Here is a 14996-nt window from a genome sequence, read left to right on the forward strand (position 1 = left end):
AAATACAGGCTATGAAGGGAGGACAAAAGCATGACTCCAGGCTGCCAGGTTGAGGCCTCAGGCTCTAAGCGGCCTCTTTAATTTCTTCACATCTTAATGCAATGCAGCAGTGTAGGCTGGGGTCTGAAAAGGTCACCGGCAATCAGCAGAAGACCAGGACAGAGTTCACATCCTCAACTATTTTGTTCCTTCGAATGAACTAGTCTTTGAGGAGACACTCAATGTTTTGCTCTAGCGCATGGACTAAAAAGGAAGTCCGCGCTGTAGCTGTGGGTCAGGAGGCGGGTGAAGCTCATAGGGGCTCTTCAATCTTCTATCAATGAGGAGCTCCAATGTGCCCTGGACTTCATGCAAGGAACAGATACATCATCTCAGAGCCTGGCTGCGAGGGATGAGTTCTGACTGGTGAGAGCAGGGAAATGGTGCCAAGCCCTCAAGAAATCAGCACTCTGACGCTTTACCATCTGCCAGAAGGGTCTCAATTTCCCTCCCAAGAATAATTTGCCTGTATGTCTCTGGTAGAAGTTATCCCGCTTCAAATCAGAAATCTGAGTGAGGCCGGCTCTTCCTCGTAACATCTTTTTGGAGCACAGCTATTCAATCTACAAAACTCACTGTCAGGAAGCTTTTGGGTTTAACCTCATGCACTGTGGTTATCGTAAAGAAGTGTGTATGTGTGTCAATTATAATAAATCTTCACAGGGAGGTTTTTTTCAGACTCCCACAGAGAGTGTCAGAAAAATCTAGGGCAGTGGTTCTCAAACTTTGGCATGCATCAGAATCAGGTGGTGCTGGGAGGGATAAATTAGGAGTTTGGGACTAACAGATACACACTACTATATGGAAAAGAGATAACCAACAAGGACCTGCTGTATAGCACGGGGAACTATACTCGATATTTTGTAATAACCTATAAGGGAAAATAATCTGAAAAAGAATACACACACACATATGTAACTGCATCACTTTGCTGTACACCTGGAACTAACACAACATTGTAAATCAACTATACTTCAATAAAAAAAATAAATCAAATAAAATAAAACATAAAGAAAAAAAAAGAATTAGGTGGTGCTGATGTTGGCCCGGGGGCCCCACTTTGAGAACCACTGCCCTGGAGATGATGCACAGATACTAGCAGCTCCTATTCTATCAAGGAAGCCACACATCACAGCTTGGCAGCAAGACAACACAGTGAAGAAACCGCCATCTGGGACTCACCCGGCAAAGGCCTTGGACACAGATGTCATTGGTGTCCTGGCCACATGGAGTTCCATCGACCACTCTGTCACGGAGCTGATAGTAGGCCGTGTTCCCCGCCACCCTGCAGAACAGCTTGCAGCGGTCCTTCATCAAAACTAGACAGGAGAAACACCATGCAACGTGACTTTTGTGCCTGGACCCCGTGCCAGCCTGCCAGCCACGAGCACGTTCCCAGATGCACTTACTTCCACTGTACTTCGGGACCCAGCGCACGTTCGGAAGCAGACCATTGATGTTGAAATGCTTTCCATCGAAGTGAGCACACTGTTCGTCTCGGAAGTCTCGCTTCTGCTTGGGACATGGCTCCGTGTTGCAGGACTTAAATTTCATTCTGCGCCCTACACAGTACTTCCCGCCATTTTTTGGCCTGAGAAAAGTAAAGAACACACATGCTGTATTATAATGTATTTCTCCCCATTACTTGATAATGTGAAGAACACACATACTGTATTATAACGTATTTCTCTAATGTATCATAATGTCATGTACTACAATGTGGCTTCCTGTCTTTGAGGGAAGCAAATGTGAAGTGGACAGTGACAGTGGCCAGGGCAAGGGCTCTGGAATCTGGGTTTGCACTCTGCCTTCAATATCATTAAGTGTATAACCTTGGGCCAGTCACTGAAGGTCCTTGAGCCTCAGCCCTTCCATTTGTAGAATGGGAAGGCACCACCTGGTAAGGCTGTTTTGAAGATAAAATGGGAGAGCATCTAACTTAAAGTGTGAAACATAAAACCTGGCGTCTATTAGGCCATTCTGTGTCCTCCTTCCCGTGAACATCCACAGTCCTTCAGTTTTAAAAACATAGAAGGCCAAGGGTACAAATGAGTACTTGGAATGCTCCTGTCTAGCTTCCGTATCATGGTACTTTCATGTGCAACCATCCTAAAACTTGCACCATTCCATTTCCATTCATTTCTGTCCCTCTTCTCTCTTCCTCTCTCTCTCCCTGCGTGAGCGTTGTTTTTGCTTTGTTTTACAAATAAGATGGAATAAGATGTGCTCATATTTTGACTAACTTAACAGGAGAGGGTGTAAAGGTTTCATTAACTTTTGTGTGACAAGAGTATGGAGGACGCCTTGCAAAGCATCACAATGCAGATTTAATCTCAGCATGCAACCCCGTTCATGGATTTTCCAGATGTGACCCAGAGAGTATATTAAACAAGCCGTCTCCCGGCAGTCAGCAGCTTGCCAAGTGCATCACAGAGACGGGAAGACCACAGAATCAGAGGAAATTGGATTCACTCGCAGCCCAGGGCTGGAGCAGCTCTGATACCAGAGCTACTCGGATACCACAGGTGCCACAGTTGAGGGCATCTCTCAGACTGAAAGATTTCTACCTTTTCTCTTTAGAATGAATCTTTCAGAGTAATTTGGACCATAAGAAGTGGTTTTTTTTGGTTTTGTTTTGTTTTTTTGCTTTGTTTTGTTAACAGGGCTTGGGGAAGGGAAATATATCCATGACTATAAAATACAGAATGAGGGGCAGTCTAGCTGAGCCTGTGAGGCTCTAGAGTTGCATCTGGCTTCTTATCTTGGCCCCACCCTCACTGTGTGACCTTAGACAGAGTTCTTAGCCTCCCAGAGCTTCAGTTTTCCTCTTCTCTGAAATGAGTGCACACAGCAAATGCCTAAAAATGTTAGTGACTATGATGTTACATGTCAGCACAGCCCAACCTAATCCCATCCGATTCAGCAGTTTCTTTGTTTTGAGTACCAAATCTGAGCTATGACGTGTGCACCGTGAGGCAGGTCTCAGTGGTACTGCAGAGTGCCTGAGTCTCAGGAAGGGCTGCCTGGCCATGATGCTGTCATAAACATGTTCCATCCACCAAAGATTTGTAGAGGGAGGTAAGAGCATGGGCTTTGCAGTTACAAGCTGGGCAACCTTGTGTAAGTTACCTGGTCTCCGTAAGCTTCATTCTGCACATGTAAACAGAGATGATGCTGTGCACCTGAAAGGCTTGTTATAAACGAGGAGCTCAGCGAGGAGTCTCATAACTAACTATTCATTGTTATTATGAAGAAGACTGCATCTAGGGATGCAAAACGGCTCAAAACCCAACAGTATCTATGTCTGATCATTTCCCCATTAGGCCCATATGATTTATATCTGCCTTGTGTGCTTGACTCGCCCATATTCACTCATACCTTGCCCAAGGGGAGGGTAGCTGAGGTACTTTTATATCAAGGGATGGAAGGTTCAGAGAAGTTAAGGACTTTGCCCAAGGTAACACAGCTAATAAAAGAACAGAGACAGGACTGGAATTCAAGCTTCCCAGGTTCTCCCACTGTGCTCTTCCTGCTTCATTCTCCAGGAACTATGGTCCAGAGTCCTGTCTTTTTCTTTTTTGGTGCCATTTAGAGATACAGCCTTGGTTTTCCGGATACCAAGTTCTTCTCTCAGTACCAAAGCACCCCGGTCTCATGCATAAAATATCACTGATGACACATGAATAAATCGGGCTCCTAACGCTGTAAAACCTGTTTTTCCTTCTACAAAGAAGACCCCTTCAATTTTTTTCTCAAATTGAAATGATCTCTGTGGAATCTTTTTAAATGTCCCAACAAACTACAATGGATCCATCAGATCATTTACCTGTTGTCTGAAAGTAACTCATATTTCTTTCCCTTTGAAAATAAATTTTTTTCAGTGATTTTTTTTCTTTCGGTTCTCTTATATAAGAAGTCTTTTCTGACTATTGAAATTGATCAAGAGCAGCAGCAGTTCCTTGGGCAGCAAAGAGTTAACATTTGCAGGTGGCTTCCTGATTCACATGGTAACAGAATCCACCTTTGCTTGCTTTGACCACTATCAAATATCAAAGGGAATTTTGTGACTTATTTCTATAAATGACATTTAAAAAATTAAAAAACACACAGAAAACACTCCATGTAAAAGGCAATATTGCCGAAGGTTATAGGTACAGATTCTGGAAGCAGGATTTGAATCCCAGCCCTGCCTCTTAACCATGGTGCAATCGTAGATAAATCGCTCAGTGTTGCTAAGCCTCAGTTTCCCTACCCGTAAAAGAAAGATGATGCTAATATCTACTTCAAGGGCTGAGTGAGGATTAATGGGTTAATAGATTCAAAGCACTTGAACAAGGCCAGCCATACAGTAAATGTTTAGCTATTACAAGGGTCTGTAAACTACAGCCTGTGGGCCAAATCCAGCCTACTACCTGTTTTTACATGGCCAGTGAAATAAGAATAGTTTTTACATTCTAAAAAAATTTAGAAATAAATGAAAAGAATACTTTGAGACACAAGAATTATATGAAATTCAAATTTCCCTGTTCATAAATAAGAGTTCTATTGGAACACAGTTACACCCACTCTATACGTATTATCTACGCATGTTTTTCACTATATCAGCAAAGATTGAATAGCAAGGACAGCCATCCTATGGTCCACAAAAACTAAGATATTTATTATCTGACCCTTTACGGAAAAAGTCTGCTGACCCCTGAGTAGTCTAGCGTACAGGGCACCATGTCGCTTTGCAACTTCAGTCACTGACTCTGCAGAGCCATCCTGTGCAGTAGGTAGTAGCATCCTTGTTTCTGAACCCTGGCTTGAACTGGGTTCAGAAATGTTAAGTAACCTGGCAAGGTCACATGCAGCTAAGTGAGACATACTGGCTGAGAGACCAAGGCAGGTCTCCCTGACCCAAAGCCCACAGTCTGGCCTCTCTCCCATGCTGCCTCTCTTGAGACAGGTCTCTTTTCCATTTCAAAACTGATTCTATGACTTTATTTGCTTTTTATGTAAAGGCAAATGATATTTTATGAATAAGCATAAATTTGTCCTTTAGAAATATATGGCTTTTTAAATATCCTAGACAACAAGATCTCTGCTTGATTTGCATGTCCTGTGTAATGAGGAGGGCTTTACACAACGGAACTTACGTTTCAGCATGGAGAAATTCATGTTTTAATTTAATAATTTAGCTGGATGGAAGTTTTTTCCCCATATAGGCAAATACTGAAAATTATAGGAAATGTAGCTTTAAAAATAATATTAATCGCATTTTCTAACTATTAAGATCCTTTCAAAATAATGCTTGCCGAATAAGGATGGAAAGGGCTTAAGGAAACTGCTGATTAAGTTCTATGAAAGTAACTATACTCAGCACAGGCGAGCTGAATCATATATACAAAGACAATTCACGATGCCACGCGGCCAAAGCTATGACAGAATTTTTGCCAAGATCATGGCAGGTGCATTCTACTCTCAAGGAAAGCTAAACTTTGGTCTGCAAATGGGTTTGAAAAGAAATCTCAACATCTACGTTTACTTACGATGAATTACAGTTAGCACAAGGAAGAAATTTCTAATGATACAACAGGCGGCCTGAGAAGGTAGTGTATTTTCTATATTTGGAGGGTTTTAAGAAGGGGTCTAATGACCGATTACGGAGAATGCTGAAAGAATATTCAAGGATTAGATGGGGTGGGCCAGGGAACCATACTAGCGATCGTTAATAATTCTGCCAAATGGGGCAGTCTATGGGACTGGATATCTCTATTCATTCATTAGTTAATGGCTCTCCCACAGCAACCAATTCTCAATATTTCAAAAGACAGATCCTTCTTGACTTATGACGGGGTTACGCCCTGTTAAACCCACTGTAATTTGAAAATATCTTAAGTCAAAAATTCATTTAATGCACTTAACTTACTGGACATCCTAGCTTGGCCTAGCCTACCTTTAATACGCTCAAAACACTCAGGTTAGCCTACAGCTGGGCAAAATCATCTAACACAAAGCTTATTTTATAATAAAGTATTGACTGTCTCTTATAATGTATTGAAGACTGTACTGAAAGTAAACAACAGAAGGGTTATCTGGGTGCAGAATCGTTCTAAGTGTATTAGTTGTTTACCCTCATGATCGTGTGGCTGACTGGGAGGTGCAGTGGCCACCGCTGCCCAACATCAACAGAGCATCGTACCGCGTATCACTAGCCTGACCAAAGATCAAAATGCAAAATGTGAAGCACTCTTTCTACTGAATGCGAATTGCTTTTGCACCGCTGTAAAGAAATCTTAAGTCTAACCATCATAAGTTGGGGACCATCTGTAAATTCATCCAACTCAGCGCTCAAAAAAAACTTTGCTGCCATTCTTTACACCCAAATGAGAGACTGGTTTTCTTACATGAAACAAACATATGTTTATTCTCTTTTATGGAAGATTTCATAAGCAGTTGCTACGCTCAAGGCCTAAGTGGGAAATATTTAGTTCACAAATCCTGTCTTTTCTCAAATCTATGAGTTTATTATTATTCTTTAATTTAACCTATCTCCTAATTTAAAAGCAAAAGAGAAGCACGGGAAGAAGGAAATACTTTGCCTTTCCTAAAGAACTCGTGTGATTTTTTTATGGACTACAACAATTCTATAAACCATTTTGTTCCAGCTACCAGGAAGCTCAGAGCCAAATTTAGAGCACAAAACAACAAGTATATGTGCCAATGGACTGGTAATGCATCGTCTATTTCCAGCGCTTTGTCTTGTTTTGGTACTCCAAGTTACGTTTCTGGTCATTCTGATTTTAAATTTTATTCTATTACATGTTTCTTATAGATCAGGTGACCACATAATTGTTTAATTCAGGACACTTTGAGAATTGAAAGGGGAGCTATCAATAACTTCTCCAGGACAACAGATGTAAACTGGGACCATCCTTACACACCAGAACATATGCTTATCTTAGATGTAGGGCGTCAGTCAAAAATGGGATTAAAAAAATAAAGCATTTAAAGATAAAACATTAGGGCTCCATTCTCATGATGGTGAACCAGTTTGGACCAACAACTTTTTTGGGATATGAAATTAGAAAGGAGATGCTTTCTAAAGCTTGCTCATCAAGTATAGCACGATCCCATGCACATGGCAAGGCTGCTTCTCTTTTTTAGCTTTCATGCTTTCAAGGAAAATAAAAAACCTAAAACTATAGCTTAAAGTGTGCACACGCTAAATAAATACATTTTTGAATCACATGAATACACTGAAAACGTAAGAACCACCCAGTGTTCTCAATAAAGGTATACCTTGGATTCTGAAAATGGAGATCTTCATTATAGTCTAAGGGCTCCGCAAACTGAGAAAAGCATTTTGCCAGCAGTGGGGGTGGGGCTGGGAGGGGCTGCGTTCTCTGAAACTTCCTGAGAATCAGGACAGCAACCACTTCCACATTCTACATAATGAACCATTTGCTCTGCGAATTTCTCTGAACAAGCTCTTAAACTGATTTGGACCTGACTTTCCCTTTTCAGTGTCCCTTTCCCTTGTCTAATTGACTCCCCCAGTGCCATCATAACCTTGGTTTTAAGAGGCAGACTCCTTCCTTAGTTCCCAGGGACATCCCGAAGTGCAAATAACTTGGAGGAGTTTTAATGAAATGATGTCAGTGCTGACACTCAACTAGGTGGATTGTATTATTTTAAAACCTCCCATAGCAAACAGCCAGGACAAGGACCTCTAATTGAAGTCTTTAATGATCGGTTCCTAACTTCTGAATGAGAGGATCTTTGCTTCACTTTGAAGCTCAAGATCTTTTCCTGCTGAGATCTTTACACTGGGTGATTTTCTTTGTCTGCTCCATTCCAATTATGCAGTGATTTATCTCTTTCCACTTTCCACACTGCTTTTAGAATTACTCTAAGACTATTAAAAAAAACAAAAAACAACCCCCCACTTCTTTTGAATGGAATACTCTTGAGTCAAAATGTTAAAAGTACCTACTGTTTGCAATATCCACACTATCATGATAATAATAGCTCACTATAATAATCATGATTTGGTTCAATGTAGCCACCCAAGAGTTTTTAAGTTTTAAAAAAATTCATCATATCTGCTGCTAGCTTAAAATGTTTTATTTTAAAACTTCAACAGTACAAGCAGCTAGGATATATAACTGATTTTAACAAGCAAGCTGTGGAACAATATATATAGGATGACCCTTATTTTATATTCTTTAATATTTATTTCATATAATACATATTACATCTATAATCTCTTTTAAAAGTTTGAAATAACACACAACAAATTATTTTTTAGTGGTTATTTCTTGTGGGGGAGTATTGGGGGTAAGAATAATAATGGCAGTAAGTTTTTTTTTGTTTTTTTTTTGTGTTTTTTTTTGCGGTACGCTGGCCTCTCACTGCTGTGGCCCCTCCCATTGCGGAGCACAGGCTCCGGACGCGCAGGCTCAGCGGCCATGGCTCATGGGCCCAGCCGCTCCGCGGCACGTGGGATCCTCCCGGACCGCGGCACGAACCCGCGCCCCCTGCATCGGCAGGCGGACGCTCAACCACTGCGCCACCAGGGAAGCCCCGGCAGTAAGTTTTTATATGATATACTTGTGTATCTGAATTTTTTGAAACCATCTACTATTATTTATATTATTATTTTAAAAACTAATACTAAGTATAGACACTATGGAAAAATCTAACCTAACGTGTATTAGTTTATATCCATAGCTACAGTGTTACTTTTACAGACCAGAGCCTATGTCTTATAGCTCTTTACTTATCCTTAGAGATTAATATTACGTGGATATGAAATAATGTTGGACTGTGAACAAAAATAAATTAAAATAAATTGATCACCATCTGTGCTTTGGACTATACAGATTATTTATTTAGACCAGGGCTTGCAACAGCAGGCTAAAGCTATGTCCTTTTTGGTATACACAATTCATATTCTCCTTATAAAAAATTGGAAGCACCCCACCCGTGGTCTGAAGTACTCTACAGTACAACCTAGTCTACTGCACAAGCCTACTTTGCTCCTTTACCTGCTTGCTTCTCTCTACAATCCAGTCTGCTATCCTTAATGCAGGCTGTTAAAAATAAATGAGTACTGCTGAGCCAAATCCTTTTATAAAACCCCAACACAGCTGGTTCTTAAAAATGGTTGTGAGTTTGCACATCTAAAAACGAATCTGGGAAGACCTCTTGGGCCACATAGGTTCAATGGCAATAATATCATGTATTATTTTCTATCCCTTTAAACTTTATGCATCTTATATCCACATAAAATTTGATGTCATTACTTATAATGAAGTTAGCAACTTTTTAAATCCACTTATAAATAGCCTCTCCCCAAACACATGTCTATCGTGATAAGATGCTGGGAAAGAAGCCTGTGGGCTTTATTTGAGCATGTAAGTTTCAACAAGGTTCTACCGGTAGGGAGCACAGGCTCCGGACGCGCAGGCTCAGCGGCCATGGCTCATGGGCCCAGCCGCTCAGCGGCATGTGGGATCTTCCCGGACCGGGGCACGGAACCCGTGTCCCCTGCACAGGCAGGCAGACTCTCAACCACTGCGCCACCAGGGAAGCCCTACTTTACTTTTGATTCAAAAGTAAATCCTGACTTAGGGCTCCAGGTCCCTTGGGGTTCACTCATGCCGCCTTGGGGGTCTGTGTGCCCTTTTCAGCATTTCAGTAGCTAACTGGAAAGGATACATTTATCTACAATCTGGAAGGAAATGTCCGACTTCTTTGTTTCCTCATGAAAATCACTTGTTCACTTTATTAGTGTGCTATCCCAAGCTCTGGGCGGGGGGTGGGGCAGGCAGTGAGATATACCTGACTGTCAAAATTGTTGACCAACCAACACAAAGCATCTACCATTTAAGAAACAAAACTTTTAATAATAAAGAGTCACAGGAGAAAGATAATAATACAGAGAGATAGAGCTTAGATAACATTGGTCTGGGCAGCTCTAGATGTCCACCCACTGTCTAATTTGGAAAGAGCTCTTTACTTGCCTCCAGCTAAATTATTCCCTTTAGGAATTTTTCACCCCTGCTACCCCAATAATAAGAGTGACGAGTTCTAGGACTTACTCTGGTCTGTTGCACTCTCGAACAGCTGTTTTGATACCCCCTCCACATGTTCTTGAGCAGGTTCCAAAGTGACTCCAACTTCCCCAGGATCCATCAGTCACAGGGACCTCCATTTCTTTGGGAACACAAAATCCAAACTTGCAGTGCTGTATTTAATAAGGGGAACAGTGAGGGAGAGCTCGGTGCTTGAGATATTGTAGGACCCGCTGTCCTTTTAAATACACCATACTTTCATTGTTTTCCATGTGCTGGTTTGAAATGCTACAATTGCATCATCTACGTGAGTCATGGAAACGGTAGGGAGTTTAATCTCGGGCTTAGTGGTTGTAGGCTGTGTCTTCATTTACCACTGGCTTGAATAAAACTGCCCAATGAGTGGCTGGCTCCAGGCTGTTAGGGTAAGTCCCATGGCCAGCCTAGAAGCACTCAATTAGTCTTCTTGGAAAAATGAGGCGTGGAAATGGGCTGTCTACTGGTTGTAGACAGGGCCGAAATGAGTTACTGGATTTACGTAGTGCATCTCCATTAACAAGGCCTAGAGATGTTGTGAGCCTGGTAAAATACAATGCTTTACTGCTCCTCACAGATTTGAAAACCAATTTTCATTAAATGGGAGAGGGAAAAAAAAGCTAGCTACATGATTCCTATAAACTCACTCTAGCAGGGCACACAGGATGAGACTAAAGCAAAAATGGACACACTACAGAGAACCCTAAACTTTATTGCTTTTTGGTTACTAATGGTTTCTGATTCTGCAGCCTAGAGCAGGAAGAAGGCCATGATGCTTAAAGCAAAACAAAGTAAAACTCCTCAGCAGGACAAGTGAGTGGAGAAGCCCGTTTCAACCCTCTGCCATTGTTGGGGTGTGAGGCCCCGACACGAAGCCGAGGTCAATGAGCAATGGACAAAGGAAGAGGGGCAGCAGTGGCAGCAGGAGGGTGACGCCCTGCAGCTCGCTCAGATCTCTGAAGCGGAGCTGGTGGTGGCCACTGTGATTTATCCACAGGGAGGACCCAGGCACGGAGTTTAGGAGCAGAGTAGCCTGGAGGCCAGGCGGTGGCGGGAGCGTGTGGGGAAAGGGAACAGATGAGAGGCTGGTGAAGCCTCAGTCAATGGCCAGTCCCAGCAAAGGTCTGGCGAACAATTATTTTAAAGAGTGCAGTTCGGCTTTCTCTATTCTGCCCTGCCTTCTCCCTTGTAATTATCCTCCTGAGTATCTGAGGACACATCCCTTTTCCTGGGCTGTTTGGCTGAGGCTTAAAAGGTTCGGCATCCAAAGAATCCTGGGCAACTCTGCACCCAGGAAATGAGGGCGGAGGTGAACGCCTCACTCCCTGAGATCATTCTATAGCTGTCTTTACAGCGGTCTTGAACATTTCTTGGAATATATGCACAGAAAATCAATGAGAGGCAGCTTGGTCTAGAGCGCCACTATCCAATAAGAATGTAACATGCGCCACATATGTAATTTTAAAAATTCTAGCAGCCACATTAAAACAAGTAAAAAGAACACTGAGAGTAACTTTAATATATTTTATTTAGCTCAGAATGTCTAAGACATTACTGTGTCTCCATGTAATCAACATAAAATTATAAATAAGATTTTTTCCCACACTTTCTTTTCCATGCTAGAGTTTTAACACCTGGTGTGTATTTTCATTTTAGCACATTTCAGTTCAGACTGACATTTCAAGTGCTCGCCAGTCATGGGTAGCTAGTAGGTGCCATATCGGACAGAGCAGGTCTTAAGGGGACAAAGCTTAGCAGGCAAACAGTCTGGGGGTGTGGGATGGCCATTCTACAAACTAACTGTGACCTCGGGTGAGTCACTGAACTCTACTTCCATAGCTGAAAAATGGGGACCTACCTGCCAAAGATGTTTTGAGTATAACATGAGACAATGTATGGAAAGCACCTAGTACACAGCTGAGCACATAGGAGACCCAACTTGAACAAGGTTTGTAATAATAAGAGCAAATATTTACATAGCACTTAACATTTGCCAGGCATTGTTCTAAGCGCTATGTCCTCACAGCATACTATGAAACAGGTACTACTATTACCCCCATTTCTACAGAAAAGAAAATGGAGGCACAGGGAGGTTGATGTCAAACATCTGATAAGGGGCTGAGCTGATAATGAAACACAGACAACCTGGCTCCAGAGTGCATACTCTCAGCTGTGACACATGCTGCCTCTCAACTGTGAGCAAATGGGAACAACTGTTGACATCTAAATAAAGACTGAAATTTAAAAGCAAGATTAATGAGATGGTTAGGTAAGGCTGACATTCCAATGTGTCTACCCAATATCCATTCTCTCCTTCATCCTTATTAATAGAATCTACATTTCCCTGGATTCTTGTATAGATAGGAATGCTCAAAGAGATGTCAGCAGAATTCATTGGGTCAGATTCCTGGGAAGGTCCTTTTGCCCCTTTGTTCCTTGCCCTTTGGCTTCATTCTGCCCAGGACTCAGAGTTGATGGCTGGAGCTATAGCAGCAATTTTGTGACTTTGAGGATGATGGCCATTTGCATATTATAGTAGAGCAGAAAGAAATTAGGAACCTGGGTCTCTGATGATGTTGTAGACCTACCATAATAGCTCCATGACCTGCCTACCTCTGACTAGTTTTTTGTGTGTGTGTCAGAAAAAGAGCCAACTTGCTTACGCTACTACCATTTGGTCTGACCTGAACAAAAATCCTAACTAATAAACAACTGAGGTCACAGCTGATGCCCAAATTCAGCCATCAAATCTTGACGCCAGGTACACATTTTATAAATTCTACACACTAAGGAGAACGTTCCTATGACTAGTCATGGACTTTCATAATGAAATTTGTCTGTAAATACATTTTTTTCCTCATGTCACTTCAGTCTTCAATCTGTTGGCCTCTATTCTAGACGCTACCTCCACACAAGAATAATCTTCAAAGCGACCATAATTCTCATTAAGCATTACCATAAACCAGAGCAGAATAAGGGCATAGGTTAAGCAGAGTGTTGCCATTCAGCACTGGATTCAAATGTCCTCATAGGGTCCCTTTTTAAAAGAAAACCTAATTAAAAATTCACCTGCAAATTAAACATTTCTTACTGATACGACCACTGGCAAGGGTTCACAGGGGAGGGAGAACCTCAGAGGAAGAGGGGAAGAACCTGAGGTGACAGAGGCTGGACATGGGGACTGTTTGGCGAATATGTATCAAGATAATCTATTTTACCAGGAATTTGAACAAACAATAATTATATACTGGAAAAGCCATTACATCATAACAAAGCATTAGCGGCTACTGGAGCCAGAGCCGAAGTATATAGTCAGCCTTTCCTCAAAGTGCTCAAAACCATTTAAATGATATTTTACATAAATGTTCTTTCTGAGGTTGGAAGAACAATTTGGAGGTGAATTTTGTCCCAAGGAGGCTTAAAACACAAGAGTTTCAAATCTCAGATTTACAAACAGGGTTAAAATGAAAATGTTAATGGACTTAAGAAGAGAATGGAGAAAATAAAAGGACATGAGAGAGTCATTCATCAAAATAACATTGTGTCAGCAACCCAAGACAGATTACTGCTGAGGGAGCAGGGCAGAGAGAAGAGAAAGAAAAAAGAAAAAATTAACCCAGCAGCAAACGGATACAGAATTTACTAGAGAAAAGGATAAGGTTTTACTGCCAATTCTATGAAAACAAAAGCGAAATGGAAAAACACAAAGAACGTCTATGCCAACATATTTACCATCTTATTTGTAAAGTGCATAAATGTTCTTCTGGGGAATAAACAGATGAACATCCACATCTTTAATATAAGTTGCTAGACTTGGCCGCTTTTCTAAAACAAACTAAAAATGTACCTATCATGTTCTCCACATAGCTGCTTCTCTGAAGGTGTTCTCAATCTGCCTTTTGGAATGCCTTGATGTCTCTTGCTTTTGCTGAACAAAAGCATACAAGGGAAATGTTTTCTGAAAGATCTCCCCAATTATTTCCCCATTTGTCAGGTATAAGATTACCATGCAATCTCTTATTTTCTGTTTCTGTTACAAAAACAGAAGACTAGAAGACGACACAACAGACATCTTCCCAGGTTCTGTGCTCCACGATTGACTGGGATACCATAGTACTACATGGAGCGTGGTAGCCTGTACATGACTATTTTACTAAATACAATTCATCATACACTTGAAAGCTCTACTTTGTTATGTTTTTTCCAGCAGTAATATGTGTCAGAAATAGACATAGTAGGTAGGTGCATCAGATTGACTAAGAACCATGGCATAATACCAGTGATTTTTTTGAGCTCAGACAGACTCCATTTAAATATATAGCTGGCTGGCTCCAACTCAAGCCAACTAGCCAAGTTGTCAACTAGATACCATGTCTATTGTCATCTCCCACCAACTGAGAGCAGCTATAGGGGTCGCTGTGTTTAGAAGGACTCTGAGGCCACATCTTCATTTATGAAGAAAGAGTGAATGCTTGATGGCTGCCATGGAAACCCGAGAACCATATCCCCACTCAAACCTGTGATCCTCTGGCCATCAGAACTTTGAGTTAAATGTTTTGCAAAATGTGAAAGGTTCACTATGGCCAAGGAGATATATTTCTTCTTAAGCTAATGAAAGGTGCGGTGCAGAAACTGTTATGCCTATGTCCTTAGGCTGTTTGCTTAGGCAGCTCCTGGAGAAAGCTGTATTCTCAATTGCTAAGGTCCTAGCCATCAAGAAGTGAGACCAGAGCTGATGGAGTAACCAAGCTAAACCAAGTGAAAAATCATCTTCATTATAATTTTATAAAACCACCCTAATAAAATTTAAAAAATAAAAAAAACACTCTGAGAAATGACTGGATAACCCACTAGTTCTCC

The 14996-nt window shown here is 41.5% G+C and overlaps 1 protein-coding gene across 6 annotated transcripts in view; it reads right to left on the bottom strand.

Annotated features, from left to right (window-relative positions):
* Nucleotides 1–14996, bottom strand: part of ADAMTS9 (ADAM metallopeptidase with thrombospondin type 1 motif 9) — a 220343-nt gene that overhangs the window by 163870 nt on the left and 41477 nt on the right. For all 6 annotated transcript variants that reach the window (XR_003796732.1, XM_029243139.1, XM_029243140.1 and 3 more), the window contains exons 12-14: nt 10128–10273; nt 1449–1630; nt 1222–1358 (exon numbers count right to left, since the gene is read on the bottom strand). Coding sequence is in view for 5 of the 6 variants with exons in the window: in XM_029243139.1 (XP_029098972.1) it covers nt 1222–1358; nt 1449–1630; nt 10128–10273 (465 nt within the window). In the remaining variant the exon portion in view is untranslated. The remainder of the gene's footprint in view (nt 1–1221; nt 1359–1448; nt 1631–10127; nt 10274–14996) is intronic.

Source organism: Monodon monoceros, unplaced genomic scaffold (genome assembly GCF_005190385.1).
Source record: "Monodon monoceros isolate NGI ecotype Baffin Bay Population unplaced genomic scaffold, NGI_Narwhal_1 Super_Scaffold_3, whole genome shotgun sequence".
NCBI classification, from domain to species: domain Eukaryota; kingdom Metazoa; phylum Chordata; class Mammalia; order Artiodactyla; family Monodontidae; genus Monodon; species Monodon monoceros.